The sequence below is a fragment of the Calliphora vicina genome, chromosome 2 (genome assembly GCF_958450345.1).
Source record: "Calliphora vicina chromosome 2, idCalVici1.1, whole genome shotgun sequence".
In the NCBI taxonomy this organism is placed as follows: domain Eukaryota; kingdom Metazoa; phylum Arthropoda; class Insecta; order Diptera; family Calliphoridae; genus Calliphora; species Calliphora vicina.
The window spans coordinates 66,910,525-66,931,411 of NC_088781.1; the positions used below are offsets into that span (position 1 = coordinate 66,910,525).

At 31.6% G+C, this 20,887-nt stretch overlaps 1 protein-coding gene across 1 annotated transcript in view; it reads right to left on the reverse strand.

The window, feature by feature from the left end:
- Nucleotides 1-20,887, reverse strand: part of fred (friend of echinoid) — a 559,239-nt gene that overhangs the window by 97,663 nt on the left and 440,689 nt on the right. The window contains exons 5-6 of the mRNA XM_065501969.1: nt 15,809-17,998; nt 3,229-3,744 (exon numbers count right to left, since the gene is read on the reverse strand). Coding sequence (XP_065358041.1) covers nt 3,229-3,744; nt 15,809-17,998 — 2,706 coding nt within the window. The remainder of the gene's footprint in view (nt 1-3,228; nt 3,745-15,808; nt 17,999-20,887) is intronic.

The window sequence follows — 20,887 nt, forward strand, 5'->3', positions numbered from 1 at the left end:
GAAATTAAATTATTTCTCTTTTCATATTTTTAACAAAACTGAAATTGGGGAACGCAATGTCTTCAGAAAAACTATATTTGCTGGTAGTTCCGACTGAAATAATTGTGTTAATTTTAAAATTTGTTTTTTATTTGTTTGCATAGTTATGCAAATCCTATTAAATCGCTTATAAATTCATTGAAGGAATACACAAAAGTACCAAAATGTCTGTCAAAATGGGGTCACTGGAGAAACAATAAAAAATATATGGGGAAATTCAACAAATCTATGTCAAACAAGTGTATCTCTGATAAAGTTTTTGTATTTAACTTTTTTTGTATTAAATTTACTCTATCTATAGTCGATCTCAGTTCGTCCGATAAATACACATTCATACTGACATACACTGAAACATTCAACAACAAAACTACAAGTGCAATTTTACTAACAATGGGACATATTTTTGAAACATTAAGTTTTACTTTGTTACTGGCACTAAATGCACTAAAAAAGTATGTGCATTAAGTTGGCGCCGTTTAAATGTGGGAAAAATAAGGTGTCGATATTCTCAAGTAAAATTGAAGTTTAGCTTGTTTGCGGAGACCATTTATCTAAATATTTCTCCAGGCGTCAGTATTTTTTGAGCTGGACCAAAGAAGAAAAAGCTTATTTTTTATGGTTTTTTATGATTTTTTCACATGCCTCGCACAGGAAACATATGGGCAATTCCACGAGAATCGCTACCACGACTGAAAACACAAAAACCCTTGAAACTTTTTTTCAAGATGATTTGAATAGAAGAAAATAATAAAATGTTACTTTGTAAAAGTATCTAGATCATATTACAACATTTCAAAGACAAAAATAATAGTTTAAACTGAGTATGAAATAAATTTGACTCTGATTGTTTTTTTTTTTTGCTATTTTCAAATTGTTTATTGAAACCGAATGTATATTTTCTATTCATTTTTTTAGTTTTTGTATACATATATTTACAGAATATATATTGTTTTATTATAAGAGATAAATCTGTCACGTACTTTATGTCACGTACGATATTAAATTTTTTTTATTACAAAATCATCCAAAGATTGTTTTTATTTAAATATGACGGATTGTAAAGCAAAAATATTTCGTTTAGTGTAAGAAATTAAAAGAAAAGATAACGCCTCTCACGATTCGAATATTTTCGCATATTTCTACATGTACCTCAAAATGAGTTCCGTTTTATGTCACGTACGATATACCCTTAATTCGCTCAATATTTTGGACAACAATACCCTCTGAATGGACCATAAAGACCAAATTATTTTTCAGATACTCTTATTTTTGCAAAATCTATTCCACTCTATAGGCGTACAAATGTCACGTACGATGATATGGAATTGCCCATATGCAATATTGGTATCATATGAAAGGTCTTCGAATGGCGTTAATAATGCGATATCTGAATTCTATATAATATATGTTTTGTAATTTGAGGGAAATATTTTAAATTTTGACATAGAATTATTTAATGTATTGTAATGTATATTCAAACTAGATAAAATTTAATTTGAATTTTTCGAAATATATTTGGGGTATTCACATGGTATGCTATTAGTCATATTGTCATAATGTCCTAATATATCACGACTCGGCAGCTCGGCTTAACCGACTCTTAATCATTCGACGCAGGTCACAGTTGGTTGGTTACGATAACACAATAAACTGAGCATACAGAGTAGTATTATTTTAGGACATTTTTTGCTTGAAAAACAATAAAATCCATTGTGAAATATTATGACATTATATTATGACAAATTTAAATGATAAGAGACCTTGTGAATTGACTATTAGTTCAAATAGTCTTAGTTGTTTAGAACTTTTATGTTTGAAACACAACAAAAATTTGTTTAAACTATCATAATATATTAGGATATTGTGACAATACGACCAAATAATAGACCGTGTGAGTATCCCAATTATATGTCCGATCTGATATTCAAGACAGTCACAATATGGATATCAGACAAATAGTGATTTCATAAGCTTTCCATTGGTATATAAAATTGTATCATTTAATTGGTTTATAAATTAATAATTTTAGTTTTACTGAAAAATGTTATTTATTTATCAGTTTCCATTGTGATTAACATTTTTTACGTTTTTGCTTATTTTATGATAAAAAAAATTGGTTATAAAATAATATAAAGTTTATTGTTTTACAACTTATATTTATTTTAAGTGATAATGTTGTATATTGAACACATAGCTAACATCAGATGGAGAAGAAAAAGGTTTCGCAAACTTCATATACAATTTGATTGAATTTCGAATATAACGGTATAAAACAAATTAATTTTAAATAATTATATCGTCACCTAATATGCAAAATTACATTTCACTACATCATATTACATATGGGCAATTCCATGTCATCGTACGTGACATTTGTACGATTATACAGTGGAATAGATTTGGCAAATATAAGAGTATCTGAAGAATAATCTTTATGTTAGATTCAAAGGTTACTGTACTTTAAAAAAAAAAATAATAAGTACTTTCGAAACATTGTTGTCCAAAATATCGATATTGTGCGTGACATAAAAGGGAAGTAATTTTGAGGTAAAAATATGCAAAAATTTCGGAATCGTGAGATATGTTATGTGTTCTTTTAATTTCTTACACTTCCTTAGACAATCGGTCATATTTAAATAAAAACTATCTTTGGATGATTTTATAATAAATAATATTTAACATCATACGAGACAGATTTTTCTCTTATAGTAAAACTATATAAACAAACAATAAAAAAAAGTTACAACAGTTCGAATATTTTGAATTTTATATTTTGGACACGATAATTTCAGATATGATATTAAAAGCGCTTCTCAAAGACCTTTCACATGATACCAATATTTGATATGTTTCTTTTGAGAGAAATATGTATGAACGAAATCATAAAAACCTTAAAAAATTTCCTTTTTAGCATTCGACATTTTGAGAATGAATTAAACTTTTGTTTTAGTTGGGAATATCCCCACCATTTTTTTTTGGGTCACCGTAATGTGCATATTTGAATTTTTTTCTTTATTTTCGCTTTCGATGTCTGGATATATAGAGTGTATGTATTTGGGAGGGAATTGTTGGTGCGTTTATATATATATGTGTGTGTTGGGTTGTCACTGACGTTTGTTGAACTGACATTGTGTATGAAATGGAAAAGCAGAAAAACAGGATGTAGAGAAATAAAAATACAATACTTACACTCTGCACCGCCTGCTAATGTATGAAGTCCGGACGATGGTATCACTTGATAGCTGTCCCCTTCGACACCGATGGCACTTGTCATATGATAACCGTATCCGTTTTGTGTACCATACAATGAATTCGCAGAAGACTTTTGGGTGGAACATTGTGTTTGCTGCTGTTGCTGATGTTGTTGCTGGAGTAATTGGTCGTCGCTATCCTGGACGGCAGTGAGTGTCAACTCCATGGAATGAGCGTCAAGTGTTTTACTATCTAAACTGCCTGTGGGATAGTAGGGCGGTGGTGGTGGCTGCTGCCCACTGGTTTGGGCAACAATCGATGGTCGACCCGAATCTAGGTCGTATTCTTTGGCAGTATTTGCGGCAGATTTCTTTGCAGATGTTGTTGAACGCCTACAGCGACACAGCATTATCGAGAAGCCAGCAAAGAGCAGGAATGCAACGGTTGCTATAACAATCGCCACTATAGTAGACGTTGTTAAACTTGACGTTTCGGGTAGATATGATTTTCCAACTACAACAACAAAATAAAACACACAAGCACATAAGTACAGACAGTAAAAAAAATTAAAGAAAAAAAAACATCAACATCAACAGCATCCTAAATAAAATATTTGTTCAGTGTTGTAGGTGTGGAGCACTTGATGCGCACAACTGTTAAAATGAATGTGAACGTTGGACATGCAATGAATTCCAATGCATTACATGGAGTTGAATTCAATCACTGTGCTGAAAGTGTTCGTATCAAGTAGCAGCTATTTAATTAAACCAATTTCTTTGCAGCCCCTTTCGCCCTACACCACTACAAAGCTCAAAATCAAATATTGCATTCAATTGCATTGTCAATGTTCAAATTTTCGTCGGATTAGAAAGTTAATACTCTTGCATACGCACACACATTCATAAATTGCTTTGTTGCCAAGTTTGCTTGAGAATTTGTTTTGCAGGCCTTTAACACATGCAGCCATAGAACAAAGGCAAGTTAGTACTCTACACCAGTGACCAGAAATATAATCACACTTGATAATATTTCCTGTTTAATATCCTGATTAAATTGAAGAATACAGTTAAGTACAGATGAGAGCTAAATAATTCGTGTACACTTAATTGCATGGAATATACAGGAATTATACATACATATCGTTACCTTAGTATAGAAAGGCCCCAACTCGTGTTTTTTTGTAAGCCCAGATTTTCGTTTATTTCTATAAATGGTCCGCCCATATATCATATTTAGCCAAAAAATCTCGACATAAAAAACACGAGTTAGTGCCTTTCTATATTGAGGTAACGTATACAGTAGAGTGGCCCTTATTTTACATTTTTTCGATGGTCCCAAGGCAAAATCGGATAACTTTATGAGGTTACACACTTCATTAGAAGTTTCGAGTTTTGGGTCAATATTTTTAAAATTGAAGGGCTTAGTTATGTAACTCGATAAGCCACTCGATAAGCCACTCGATATTAAATATTGATACAAAAAATAGTGTTTATCCTATTACTAATAACTAGAAGGCGGACTTTGATGCATTTATTACTCTATGCAACAAATGAAGACTTTTGGAAAAACACAAGATCATGACAGTATAGGTTCGACTCTACTACCAAAGGGTAGTAAAACGCTATACTCAGTTTGTCAATTTTGGTGACCGATTTTTTTATGGGCCCCCCAAGTTTCTGAAAAAAGGTGTCATCAGTTTTTGGTTAACAGCCAATTCAGACTTTGTGATACGGTTTAACTTTATATGGCAATAATATAGCTAAGAGTACGCCAAATAAATTTTGTTAAAATTTTTTTCCAAAAAATATCTTTTTCGTGCACTTTTGTTGAAAAAATGGCCAAGGTTTGTGGAGCTTCTGATGAGTAAATATAAGCTTTTTATATAATTTTTTAATCGGTTTGATGATATGGACTTGAAGATTAACATTTTAGTAAAATGAGTTAATTTTGTGTTTTTACAGACGTCATTTACCTTAAAAACTAACAATATTTTAAAATGATAATTTTCCATCAAGAAAAATAACAGACATCACAATAAAATTCGGAAGCAATATAGATCTAAATGTTCTTAAGTCAATGGCATCACCATTCTTTGTTTTCAAAAAGGAAATTCCTAAAACGGGGAAAATGTGTTCCAAAAACTGAGTTTTTTTAGAAAATATACCACTTTGACGGTATTTACAGTATGATAGTAAAAACATTTTGTATGTATATAAACAATATATATGGCTATACAAATATGACGAGGTTTTGAGGATCGGTGCTTTGCGTTTCTAGAATTTTTTACTTAAACATAAAATTTTGTTTCAAAATTGGCCAAGTTTGGCTAGGGCTGGGGGTACAATGTCCGCTTAAGTTAGTAAAATTTTACTTTATACGTTTTTGCATTAAGTACTCTTTCCAGATCATAAAAAAAATGTATATAGTCCCGAAGAAAATTTGTTTTTTATAAAAGAAAAAATATGGGGACATTTTTTTGAAAAAACTTGAAAAACACACGCATACAAAGTTGAAATTATAAAAAGATGCTTCAACTTTCGATGCGTGTATCTTTTTATAGAGACGAAATAATTTTTATCAGGTTGGTTTTATTTTCTTTAGAATTTTATCGCAAATATACGTCATATATAAAAAACAAATTTCGACCTTTCGTAGGCCCATCATATATAAAATACGAAAAAAAGATCGAGCAAAATTTAAAAAAAAAATTAAACCTAAATATATCTTGAACTAAAAGAGATAGATAACCTACAGATAAAAGCATATTTTTTGTAGAGCTTCTCATGGTCTATCTATATTTTAAATTTCAGCTCATTCGGATCATAAATGGTTTTGGCGATTTTTCTTTAAATGTATGACATTGAGGGTCCACCCACTGAACACCATTCCGAACACCTCAGCCGAGTAAATAATACTGCACAACATAGAAGTGTGGACTTGATCATACTATTTTAACAAAAACATCATTGTTTTAGCGTCAAAAAATAGTAAAAACGTAAGGTACAAAGTGATTTTTATGTGCTATTTAGAGTGACTAGACAAGTTCAGAATGCATTGATATGTTCTCAAGAATTGTTCAACTTTACCGTAGCTACAAATTTGGAAGTTATTCTAAAAAAAGTAAAAAAAAATTTTTCTTCCCATATTTTTTCAACAAAAGTGCACGAAAAAGCTATTTTTTGGAAAATAGCATAGTATAATAGATTATAGGGTTTTACTACCCTTTGTAGTAGAGTCGCACTTATACAGTCATGATCGTGTGTTTTTTTCACTGTTGCACAGTGTTATTGGAAAACATGCGCCTAAAATTTACTTTAAAAAAATAAAAATATTACCTAAATACATGCACTTATATTTTTGTGCAGGAGCATAAAATATTTAACTATGAATCGCTCAATGCCCAAAAAATACACATCATAGTGTAAGGATTCTTTAAATTATACTTGTTCATCTGAGAAAGCAATGGATATATTAATTATAATATTTTGGAATTAATATTTGTTTCAAACCAAAATCTTTAAAGCTTATACCATGCGACTTGTCACTCAAAAATCATTCAAATGTTGATTGTGTTACTTAATTTTTTGCATAGTTGTGCAGAATCAAAAATTGTTTTGGCATTTCTAAACGGCTGGTTCGATCGATATAAAATATGACGTGGACGTAACCAAGGAGCATTCGAGTTTATTAAAAAGGGCCATACAAGTGATCCAGGGGCGGTGCTATGGGAGCTCAAAGTAGGGTACCTTCGACATGTAAAATTTTTGAATTTTTTTTGTTTCCCATCCGATTTCAAAGATTTTTATAATTTTGGAAAGCGCTCGGTTTGAGCAAAAACATGCTCACGTATGATATTTATCTCTTATCTCTTTTTTTTAAAAATATAGGTCATACTTTCGGACTCGAATTTTTTTTGTTAGTTAGACAACTACATTGCAAATAATATACATAAGATTTCAGAGCAATATCAATTATTGATCCGAAAATAAACGATTTTTCAATATAAAGATAAAATATTAGTTTTTTGTTGTTTTCCTTTAAGAACATATAATAATTCTGATGTTTTCTGTAAGTTATCTTTAAGGAGAACATTTTGGTATAAAAAACATGTCCTATTTTACTCCCTTCGGAATGTGACCTCTTTTTTATAAAAATTTAAAATTTGAGCCACATGTTCTAAAATCCGAAAGCTGGGATCAGAAAACGAAAAGCAGCATTTGAAACATTATCCGCAAAGTATTTTCCTATCCCCGAAAAAAATTTGGACCGGACCGTATGGACCTTTAGACAAGTTTTTTAAACGTTGTTATTTAGAATGTAAAATTTAAAAAACATTGAAAATTTCATTGATAAATTGTCAATAATAAAGTTTTTTATACATATTACATATTTATTGAGTTTCTAAAACTAAAATATGTATCAAAATTTGAATAAGAATGCAAAGATTAAGAACAATTTGATTCACATTTATTCCGATTTTTTTTTTTTTGTTTAGATAAGTTAATTATTGGTCTTACAAAAAAAATTAAAGTCAATATCTCGATTAGATTAAAAAATATGCCACTTTAAATTTCCGTCCTTTAAAAATATTGCACTTTTTCATACCAGTGGTTAGGCTGATAGAGTTTTAAATACAAAATTTTTAACAGATAAACATAATTATGTTGAAGAGTTTTTGTGAGTGATACATAAAGTAGTTTTTTATATAAAAGGTGTTTTTTTAAGCCCGATAGAACTTGAAATTGTAAAAAAGAAAATTTTAATAAAAAAAATGAATTCGAAAGAACAATTAAATGTTAAGAATAGCTGCGTCTGTTCCTGACCAAGCTCCAGGCACAACCCGATGGTCCATTTCTTGAATTCAAGTAATCGCCAACTTTTGATTTCAATAAATCTATATGTTTACATAAACAACATCTAGCCCAGATAAATGTCATCCATATTTCCAAACAAAAAATCATTGATAAATTTTAATAATTTGGTAGCTAAATCGTCAATCTTTTCATGATGATTTTTCAGAGTATACTGATCATAAATATTAAAAAATGAGCACAGTTTGACAATTAACACTTTCGTAAGTTCTATCGAGCTTAAGAAAACACCCTTATAAAAATGTTCTGACATCGATAATTTTATAATTAAAAAAAAAAGAATCACAATTTTTAACTGTTGAAATTGACGAATTTCTAGGAAATTTTCTTTTTGCTCATAATTTTGTTAAATTTATCTATTTATTTAAAAGACAATTCGTAGCATTCTTTCTAATATTAAATTTTAGATTGTTTCTTTGGGTTGCTATTTCTTTTAATTTTAAATTTCTAAGAGATTGTTAACCTTTTTTATATCCGTAGAAAAAATTGTGATATTTTTATTTGCATTAAAAGTATCGAATTTGTAGGTGAAATTAATATTTTAAGATAAATTTATGTGCTGTCCAAGTAAACAAATGTATTACCTTTATACCCACCGTCAAAAAAATCACCTCTAAATCTTATATTAGCATAGAGACTGCAATTCGATGTATTTATGTAAGTAAGCATAATTACAAGATTAATTACTTTGAAAAGCTATGCATGACCTAGACTTCTAGACATAATGATTGAGGGTATATAATATTCGGCACAGCCGAATATAACAACCTTACTTGTTTTTATGGTTATGATTCAATAGAATATAATAATAGAATAATTGTTCATAAGAACTACATAAATTTCATGTACTTATACCCTACACGACCATAGTGGGGAGGGTATAATGCATTTGTGCAGATGTTTGTAACGCCCAAAAATATTGGTTTAACACCCACCTTAAAGTATACCGATCGACTTAGAATCACTTAGAATCACGCATAGTACAGGTCGCAATAATGGATATGTTTGGACAAAATTTGGTACATATAAGTTTTTCGACCCAAGGACGAAGCCTATTGAAACTGGCTGAAATCCGTCCATTATTTCACCTAACTCCCATACAAATGTCCTCTCGAAATTGGACTTTATCGGTCATAAATGTTTAATTTATATGTGTATCTACACAAATTTCGCTCCAAATTAGTTTTATATATACAAAATTCATGTCACCAAATTTTGTTACGATCGGTCCATAATTAGTCATAGCTCCTATATAGACCCGCTTCCGAAAATCACTTTAACGTGCATAAATCGCTTAAAAATGTTGGTATACTCACAAAATTCAATATAGTAAACTTATATACATAAATCACACGACCTAATTTCATGGTAATCGGTCCATAATTGGTCATAGCCCCCATATAAGGCCCATTTCCGAAAATCACTCAAAAATATTAATCATTGAAATTTTAAAAGAAAAATCTTTTTGCTCATTTACTTGGTGTAGGGTATTATATAGTCGGGCTTGACCAACCATACTTTCTTACTTGTTTATTTGTATTTATAATAATTTTTAGTGTAGAAGTCTGACTTTGCTGTCTTGTACTATTTTGACTTCAGACATAAAAGTTTTGGGAATGTTCTAGAAATTTTGCATTTAATTTTTTTAAATTAGGTTAAAAACATTTAGAAAATATAAAATTTAGTTAAGTTAAAATCCCTGTGGTCGAAATTCGACCTTTTTTAAAACGCTTTCTACCACTTTTATGGTAAGAATTTTGAACAATTTTTTTTATTGTGCATATCTTGAGAAAATAACGCTTTAAATCATATATGTTTCATCAATATTGGTGGACAATAACATACTTAAAAGTGTACCACAAATATTTAGAATTTAAACACGAATTTTGGACCATATTTTAAAAATCATGTACTCCGAAAATACTTTTGAATTTTTGTTAAAACATTTTTAAGTTCGAAATTGGAAAATGTAACAAATTGGTATCAAAATAAACTAAAATTATTTTTCTGAGAATCCTCATCATTTAAAATGTTCGAACTTTAGTTCGAATTTTCGTATATATTTTATGCATGATCTAGAGATTATTTTAAAAGCGTAAACATTTTTCGAATACATAATATGTATTGTCATCAGATATATGCATGAATTCCAAATTTCACACATATAAACTAATAAACGTCTTAAGCTTGTGATATTTATTTTTGTGAATGAAATGTATTCGGAGAATAATGATACTTATATAACACGGAATCAATGGAGCTGATTTGTTTACGAATTCAAATGAAGTCGTATGAAACGACGATATAAAAAAACTGCTAAATTTATTTAAGGTGACATTATAATTATTACTTATGACATCCAACAGTTGGCTCCTTTTGAAATGCTATTATGATAACGAATCTCCATGAATTGAAGGAATTTACTCTATTGTCCTTTTTGTATTAACCACAACCCTTAATGTAGATTCCTTACAACTGTTCTTTGTATTTTATAAACAGACCGACAGCAATTCCGTGGAATATTTAGTGAGTGTTTGACAATAGACATACAAGTATTCATATTTCAAAATATGTACGTACTGAACATGAATGACCATTGGCTTTCTACTAAATGAAATTATATTGTCAGTCATATTATGTATAATGAAATTTACCATGGTAACTATAAAACAAGGGTTACTAAGTACAAATAGAAGAAAACAAATATTTGTAGATTTTTTTTAAAAAAAACATGCTCCATATGTTGTTACACATACAATAGACGTGAATATTAATGAATGCTGTTTCATAGGAAAAATGGTGAAGAAGTTTGGATTTAATTTCCATTTATAAATTTCTGAAGGAAAAAAAATATAATTATTTCATGAATAAAAAGCATTTATTTGGTATAACTAGAGGTCAGTTTCAATAAATAGCTTTAAAAAACATAATTTTATTTTGATCAGAAATTAATATTTTCCAAATTTAAGGATCGAGTTTTATAATAACTTGAATTTCAAACATAGTTTAGGCTTAATCAAAGAAAAAATTTATTTAATTTGTATGAAATAATAAATTTAAACCTTAGCTATGTTTAAAATGTTGATAAGTTACACGGCCTTAGGGCTATTATTACAACTTGCCTTTATAGTTAAAGTTAACTTTAAGGGTACCTTTTTCTGCTGCTTAAAGTTACCTTTAACTATAAAGGCAAGTTGTAATGGCACTTAGGGCCGTTTTCTCATTTGGTGATTATCTTTTTTCCCAACGAAAAACTGCAGATTAAAGAAATTTGGTTTTCTCAATGTCTCATTTGCTTCTATTCTGTCGCAAAGCTAACCCGACCTCATCTGCCAATTATTTATTTATCGTACAGATAAATTCAATCAGCTGACTGCTGTTCATAGTTTGTATGTGTTTGTGTTTTTGTAAACGAAATTAAATAGATTTTATAAAAACAAAAGTTTAATAGAGGAATTAACATTTATTTGATGGAGGATGAACACGAAGAACATGAGTTCCAAGTGAATGCTGAAAAATTGTATCATGCCAGGCCTAACTACCTGGCAGACATGGAGGATAATGAATATTTCAAAAGATTCCGGCTGCCGATGGCCACGTTAAACTGCTGATTTATGTAAACATGTTGTCAATTGAAGGCAGGGTTCCCAACTTTCGCATCTATTTTGAGAGGTATTGCCAACTGAAAATAATCTTTTTTGTCGTTATATTGCACAGTGGTTTAGAAACTTTTTTTTTGGAAATAATTCGGTATCTCGGGAACTATTGGAGATATTATTACAAAATTTCACATGGTTAGAGCTGAGGTGTTTTTGAGTTGAATTACATTTGTTCAGCTTAGGGGTAATACGGGCCAGTTTGTGCCCCCTCAAAGTTGGTCACCTCGGGTCTCAAAATTTTTAAAAAAATCCCCAAAAATTCATTTATGATCCTTGAGAAGATCTACAAAAAATACGCTTACATGTGTAGGTTATCTCCTTCAGTTGAAGAGATATTTAGGTTTATTTATTTTTTTTTTTAATTTTGCTCGATTTTTGTTTTTTTTTTAGATATGGCGGCCCTACGGAGGGTCGAATTTTTTTTTTCAAAATATCAGATATATTGGCAATAAAATTCTAAATAAAATAAAAAAAACTTGGTAACAGTTATCTAGTCCGTGTAAAATGTTACACGCATCCAAAGTTGGAACATGTAAAATGGGCCTAATTTTTTACGATTTTTCCTAAAAAAGTCCCTATATTTTTTCTTTTGTAGAAACAAATTTTCTTTGGGACTATATACAATTTTTATATGTTCCGGAAAGAAAACTTAATGCAAAAGCATGTAAAGTAAAATTGGGCTCACTTAAGCGGACACAGTATCCCCCAGACCTATCCAAAATTGGACAATTTAAAAAAAAAATATTTAGATTTCAGTAAAAAATTCTAAAAAGGCAAAGCACCGATCCTCGAAAAAGTTCCTTATTTGTATAACCCTATATGTTGTTTAAATACTTAGAAAGTTGTTTTACTATCACACGGTAAATAGCGTCACAGTAGGCACTTTTCTAAAAAAACTCAGTTTTTTTTATTTACAATTTTATTGCCAATATAGCTGATATTTTGAAAAAAAAATTCGACCCTCCGTAGGGCCGCCATATCTAAAAAACAAACAAAAATCGAGCAAAATTAAAAAAAAAAATTTTTGTAGATCTTCTCAAGGACTATTTATATTTTAAATTTCAGCTCATTCGGATCATAAATGAATTTTTGGGGATTTTTTTAAAAATTTTGAGACCCGAGGTGACCAGCTTTGAGGGGGCACAAACTGGCCCGTATTACCCCTAGGAAGCTGAACAAATGTAATTCAACTCAAAAACACCTCAGCTCTAACCATGTGAAATTTTGTAATAATATCTCCAATAGTTCCCGATATACCGAATTATTTCCAAAAAAAAAGTTTCTAAACCACTGTGTATTGAGAAAAACAAAATTGTTAACGGACAGTTTATCGGCCTAATAAATTTATATCGACATTTAGTAAGAGGCAGTTTGTCGATACATTGAGAAAACGAGCCTTAGTCTTATTCAAATTTAAAGATATTTTTATGTACTTCCCATATACCCATATTTGAATATATTTAAGTTTGCTAGGATATGAAAAGGAATAATGTTTAGTCACTTATCAGAATTTGCAAAAATAATAATGACTTTGAATTATTAACAAGAGTATGAGAGATGTGTTTTTTACGTATCTTCTTACGGTGCGTTTACACATGCAAGTAGATTGAGGAAAGTTGAGAATACGTATTATTATCGAAAATGTCGAAAATACATCGAAATGTCTACAAGTTGCTTGAGCGTTTACACATGCAAGTAAAAGTTCATTTTAAAAATGTCGTCAAAACGTAAACACATTATTATTAAGAGTTGCCTAGGATACCACATACATATATTTGTAGGGAAATAATTGTTATAAATAATTATTATTATTACTTTAATGAGATTAGTGCTCTTAAATTAATTTAATAGCGTTCTTTATTCATATTTGAAGAGAAAAAACAATTTTTTTTACAAATATACATAAAATAAGTTAAAAATATAATAATTATTTTACCACAATCCAGTAATTTTTTTTAAATTTTTTTAGTTAGGCAACTCTGTTTGTGTTTTTGACACTTTATTGCAGTAAGTGTCAAAAAATCACTGTCCATCGAAATTCACTAGGCAGTGAGCTGTAAGTGGCTGCATGTGTGCTTGTGTTAGTGCAAAAGTGTGAATGTATTGTGTTTTTCGAACTGTTACTTGCATGTGTAAACGCTAGGTTACACATTGTGAAGTAATATAGTTTTAGTTTTGGTAAAAATCAGCAATACTGTGGAAAATTTGTGTCAATTGTTTTAAAGTTTAAAATTAAAATTTAAACAGACAAGTCCCATTAGTTCGAAAATACTTATTATTTTTCGCGATCACTTCGTTTAGTATTCTTTTAATTAGCAAATGTAGTGAAATAACGATATTCTTAAAGTTAAAACTTCAAAGAATCATAAGTATGTTGTTTTCAAATTGATTTTAAAATTATTTATTTTATTTAAAGATAAAGAGTGATTTTTTATGAATTAAATTTTTCGGACTGGCAGCACTGGTTTGTAATTGTGTCCAAACGACATCTGTGAAAGTGCAAAGTGTTCAGTGCACTCTGCCATTTCATCGTGGAGAAACTCACAAACGAGTAACGAAAGCAAATCGTTGAAATTTATTATCAAAATGGAAATCCACTGTTTTATCTAAAAATTGTGTTCAGCGAACTGTCACATCTGGGATGAAGAACAGCCAAATAAAAATAATGGCGTCCTTTTTTTTGGAAAATTTTCACTCCTTGTGATGGTTCAACGCACCTAAAGATGCCCATTTTGAGCACATTTTTCTGTAGAGCACAAACTGTTGCCACATAACTTTTTAACGGTTAGTGATAGAAAGAAAATAATGGTGCCGTTTTGCTAAGCTTAAAATGGCTTTTCATCGAGCATGTTTAAAAAAACTAAAATTCTTTTTGTTATTTTTTTATGAGATTTGCGCCCCCTGTTGTGGGTTTTGAAACTATTTTTAAGGATTCAAAAAACATCAATTGTATTAATTTTTGATTCAGAATCGACTGGTGAAATCAGATTTGCAATATATTCAACTGTTTTTGATCTACAGAAAAATGTGCTCAAAATGCGATTCTTTAGGTGCGTTGAACCACCACAAGGAGTGAAAATTTTCCAAAAAAAAGGACGCCATTATTTTTATTTGCACAAAAACCTTCAGAAAAATTATGATACCCGCAAATCAAATTTTTTAAATTAACTCTAATGTAGACTGTATTGGTTACGACCGTTTATATTGCAAAAAACGCACTTTTTTCAATAAAAATTAATTTTCTTCACGCGCTAAGACGATCGGTTTTGTGCACCCATCATAAAAAAAGATGGGGGCTATATTGATTCTTTCATTCCGTTTGTAACACGCAGACCCACGAAGCTATATATTCTGGGTCCATGTGAAAAGCTAAGTCGATCTAGCTATGCCCGTCTATCTGTTAGTTTGATAAAAATTTGCACAAATTAGTTATGAATAAGTTATGCTAATTTTTGTGATAACATATTTTTTTTTTTTGTTTTTTCATACAAATGCTTGTGTGGTCATTTTTTTAAACCTAGCTGACAGAATTTAGCATAACTCCAACAGGCCTTTGCCTCAAGACTCCATTGGAAATGCAAGACTAAAGATTTTACTCAATAGGTATTTATTTACTTCCATAAGTTTTAAAAATGTACATGCAATAATTTTAGGTACATTTATTTGTAGTATGTAATAATTTAACTCAAATTCTCAAGATTTGCTTAAAGAACCGATTAATATTTTTCGCTATCATTTAAAACTCAACTGCGTGTCTAATTTTCCACATCAATGGCCTCTAATCAATTGATGTGGCAAGTAAAACGAGCAAAAAAGAAGTCTGAAATGAAATCTATCGATATAATGTTGTCCAGTATTGTTGCTGCTGTTTGTTTGTACAAAAAAGTCTTTGGGAATACAAAGCAAAAGAAAACATCCATCAAAGTCAGTGCTGAAAAGCAAAAATTCTTTGATATACATTTATTTTTTTGGTTTGTTACTGTTGTTGTTGTTTTTGTTTTTGCTCTGTTCTCTTGTATTTTCATTTGTATCAAGTGTCCTACTTACTTTCGGCATTTGTGTATTCTCCACAATGATCGTGATTAGAACGCAAACACAATTTGACACGCACTGATGGACCCTGCTTATTTTCCGCCAATGCCAATGTTATATCCTCTGCATGACTCATCGACCGACCGCCTGTCATACTGTAGTGCGTTCTTTGTGCAATATGATTAATTGTTGTTTCTTTGAATGTGGCTTCGTTGCCGGATGGCAGCAATGTTACAGTATCAACAATTTCCCATGTGGCCATGGGTGATGCACGGTTGACTAGCGATTCGACAATTGCAATTAGTGAAAGACAAGTTGCAGCCACATTAATGCCAACAATATGAGAATTTGGATCATAGGTGACATGAAGGGGTGGTGGTATTTTGCTGACTTTTGTTGTGGCCAACACTTCGTTGGAGTAGCCGGAGCTGCCTTTGGCATTAAGGGCGTAGATTTTGAACATGTACGATTGATGTTGATCCAGCGGCGCAACTTTGCAGGGATTATCACGGAAACAATCAAACTCTAGCCATTCAGGTGAGCTCATGCCACTGCTGGAGGCAAAGGCATGCACAGCACCACAATCAGACAGCAATTGTTCGCGAGGTGTGGGTACTCTTCGATATGTTACTAAGAATTTTGTGCTCAACATGCCACCATTGAAGCCGGGTATCCAACTGAGTATAACGAAATTGTGAGCAGTTTCTAATACCTTCAAGTTTGTAGGTCTCTCTGGTGGTCCTTTAGGCTGCAAACGGATTTGTGTGCGTATAGTGTCTAGAGGATTGACAGCTCGACAGGCATAGTCACCATAGTCGGAGTGTGAAAGGTGATTTATTCTCAATATCGAGGTGTAAATATCATTGTTGTCCACTCTAGTGCTGATCTCATAATGACCATCTGAGGACATGGTAAGAGGTGATGGATTGTTACCAAACTGCCACTGAAATTCTGGCTTGGGATAAGCCTGCACCTTACAAATGACTTCAGCCGATTCACGCACATCATAGGCTACTTTGTTGTATTGATGCAAAACAATTGGTTCGTGTTCAATGCGTAAATGCATGCTGGAGTTGGCTGAGTTTACTTCATTTTCATAGAGACAGGTGTACAGACCACGATCGGACGGTACCAATTGATTGCCATTTGGGCGGCCTTTCCCTCTAAATTTGAGAATACTCTGGACTGTGACCACGCCATTGGTTGTTTCGGTGGGTGTAGTGCGTATATCATACATTTTGCGACCTGGAAGAATTTCAGTGCCATCTTTAATCCATCTTATGATGGGAGCAGGTTTCGCCTTGGCGCTACAAGTCACTGCATAATCTACATCACCCACACGACGTGTCATGTGCTGTTGTAATTTGGCCAGAAACTGTGGCGGCTGGTGTACTTCTAGAGTTATGGTGGCCATTTTGCCTATGCCTAATTCATTGACAGCATGACAGTGATATTTTCCCTCACTACCCAAGTGGGCTTTGGGAATCGAGTACTGAGGACCTTGGGCAAGAATCTTTTGCGTGTTGCTAAACTCTCCGTCCATGTCACGGAACCAACGATATTGCGGCACTGGCCAACCTGGAGGATTAGCCGAGCAACTTAATGTCACACCATTGCCCACATGTACCACCGGCTTATTTGGAGTTATGTAGGCCTGACCTGGCCTATGACGCACCAATAATGCCACCGTGGAATTCCCTACACCTTCAACTCTCTTGGTGCCATAAGGCTGCATGAGATTGGCTGCCCGACAAATGTAGTTGCCTGCATGTTCAGCTCTCACTGACACCAAAGTCAACAGTTCTCCCATGAAACGGAAGTCTGAGGCCCCTTCTTTCAACCATTCAATGGTTATGGGTGGAGGATTGGCGGTAACATTGCAACGTACTAACACCGTTTCGCCCTCTTCTGCTTCGTGAGTTTTTGTCTCAATTATCACAATGGGTGGATATAAAACATCAAGAATAAGATCTTTTTCTCCAGTCTTTCCCAAACCATTATCAGCTGCACACGTGTATTTACCAGCATGATGACGATTTACCCGATATATTGTGTGGACGGGTGTTGTGCTGACATATTGGCCATTTCGAGTCCATCTTACATTCGAAACCATTGGTTTTGCATCCACACGACAGTCCAATTTGGCGACATGATCGCGTTCAACACGCAGGGGATTTTGCGGACCAACTTCAACTCGTGGATAGTCTAAAATGAAAAAAAAAACGGAAACATATAAATATGAATAAATATGTTGAATTTTAGATAAGTACATGGTTGCTAATTATTTCCTTTTTTTAAACGACTAGTTACTACACACATTTTTTATTCTCTCAGACATGCTCGAATGAAAGTTTCAAATTTGTATTTCTTATTTCCGTTTCCTTATTCTCTGTTGTGCTGTGAATGTATGTTGGAAAACAGAAATGCTTTACTTAGGGGAATAACTTTTTGTTGTCCAGCATTTTTATGGACTAATGGTACGTTGTATGTGAATTAATGCAAATAGTCGCAACTTCATCACCTGTGGTCGAAAGCTATAAAAAGTTTAACTAATTAACAAATTCTGCAAAAAAAAAAAAGTTTATACTTTCATTCATCAACATCAACGAAAAGGATATATGAGAAGTGTATGAATGTGTTAACATAGATTCTCACGTATGTTTAACATACATACATACTTACACACCAACAAACATAAAACTTTTAATAAACATATATCACCCCAGGACTAAAAAACTGAAGGGAAATGAATAAAACAAGCTATATACATTTACATATATGTATATTAACGTATGTACTTACATACATATATAAATACTCGTATATGTATATTAATAATAAAGTCACTCTAGCGTACAAATGAAGATGGTACACGAGCAGGTTTTTACTTTATACTGTAGAGCACCATCTTAGAATCCAAAAAACTTCAGATCATGTATTCAAAAAAAACAGGTTTTTATCACAAAGTGGCTTTGACTTATTTAAAACAAATTAATGCACTGATTTTGTAATTTAGTTCTAAAATCATAAAAAAAATTATGATTTTAAAAGTTTGGGGTCATTTTAACCCCAAGTGCCATTAAGGGTTCATTTCCATTCTTGTACTGTTATTATAAACTCCAGAGTTTATGTTATATTTTTCATCAAAATCGGCCCAAAAATAAATAACATTTCTGGTACCGTGAAATAACTCCCAAATGAAATAACTCCCCACGAGAAAATGAAATAACACCCAACAAATTTTTCATACAGCTTGGGAATTATTTCATTATGAAACAACTCCTAACGCATAGGGAGTTATTTCATAATTTTTAGCTGGGAGTTATTTCATAATGCAATAACTGCCAATGAAACAACTCCCAATGAAATTTTTGTTGGGTTTTATTTCATTTTATTATGAGAATTAGGAGTTATTTCACTGTATAGGGAGTTAAAAAACTGGGTTTGCTCAGAAAATTTGTTTTGCATTGCCGGTCTTTGGCCGGGCGCTAAGGTTTTCTCCTCTGGGGTGTATCAACAACTGGCTTCTCTCAGAAAAGTTTTTTGCATTGCCGGCCTTTGGCGATGCGTAAAGGTTTTCTCTTCTGGGGTGTATCAAAAACCGGCTTCGCTCATAAAATATTCTTTTTACATTGTCAGCCTTTGTCATGTCGTAACGATATCTTAATCTGATGCGAAATGAAATTCGGCTTTCTGAAATATTGTAAAACCTTTCTGCAATGGAAGAAATCTTTTCTGAGCGATGCCAGTTTTTGATATATCCCAGAGGAGAAAACCTTAGTGGCTTTCTATGCGAAGCCAGTTTTTGATACACCCCAGAGGAGGAAAACTTTGCGCTACGCCATAGGCCCGCAATGCAAAAAATGTTTGGTAAGCGAAGAATAATTTCAATTTTGTAGTTCTTTATTTCATTGGGAGTTAGATTACACTAGTAAATTGCTTCGGATTGGGAATTATTTCATTTCTATTGGGATTTATTTCATTGGGAATTATTTCGCTTTTTTGGGACTAATATTTTTAAAATTATGAAACCGCCGATTATTGGGAGTAATTTCATTTCTCCCTTTGGCAGTTATTTCATTTTTCAAGTTTGGGAATTATTTCATTTTTGATGGAAATTATTTCATTGGGATTTATTTCATTTGGGATCTATTTAACGGTACCAACATTTCTATATCTTTAATTTAGAAATTCCGGATTTTGAAAAATTTGATATTTGACCTTCACGAATTAAGTTTTAACGTTGTCCAATTTCAGTAAAACTTTCAGAGTATATTTAGAATTATCTGGACTATAATATTCTGAATAGGTTTTGCTTAAAATTCATAACAGTACGAAAAGAGAGCTCATTCGCCAAAAAAAATGGCCAAACAATTGGTTTTTCTCGAAAATTTAAAAATTTAAATCGCAGGTACGGAAAAACTATAAGAGATATTTTCACAATTTTTTCACATTTTTATTCCCTATTATATTCTCAATGATATCCCAATGAGATGATCAAAAAATTCTGAAATTTGTTTAACAAAATTTTTAAAAATTTGAAAATGGAGTTTTGAAACCGTTAAAATTGTTTTGGTCATACCTACGAATAGGTAAACGGTATCCTATGAAGACAAAAACTCATATACAAGTAAATATGGATATATTCTAAGTAAAAATAAACTTTTATTTTAATATTTCTCAAAATATGTTAATTTTGTTTCTACATTTCATGTTCTAATGGCCTGTAGAATTTTTAATAACTTTAAATTTTTTTGACCAATTTCTGTTTTTTATGTCTCATTAGAACGACAATTACGTACACATTTCTATTCTTTTAAATTAACTTGCAAAAGTAATTTTTTAATTGCAAAGTTTTTACAAAAACTGAAAAAAAATAATTTTTTCCCCTTGTATATGCATCTCAAAACTTCAGAGGGCTTGCGGCACATCTTAACCCCAACCGATTTACCTAAAATTTTTTCAGGATGATTTTTTTACTAATGTTCTCAAAAGTGGGTGGTGAGAATGGCCAAAATCCAACTTTCGTTAATTAAGGGCCACCCTAATCTACACTCATTAAAATTACTTTCGGAAGTGGGTATTATATGGGAG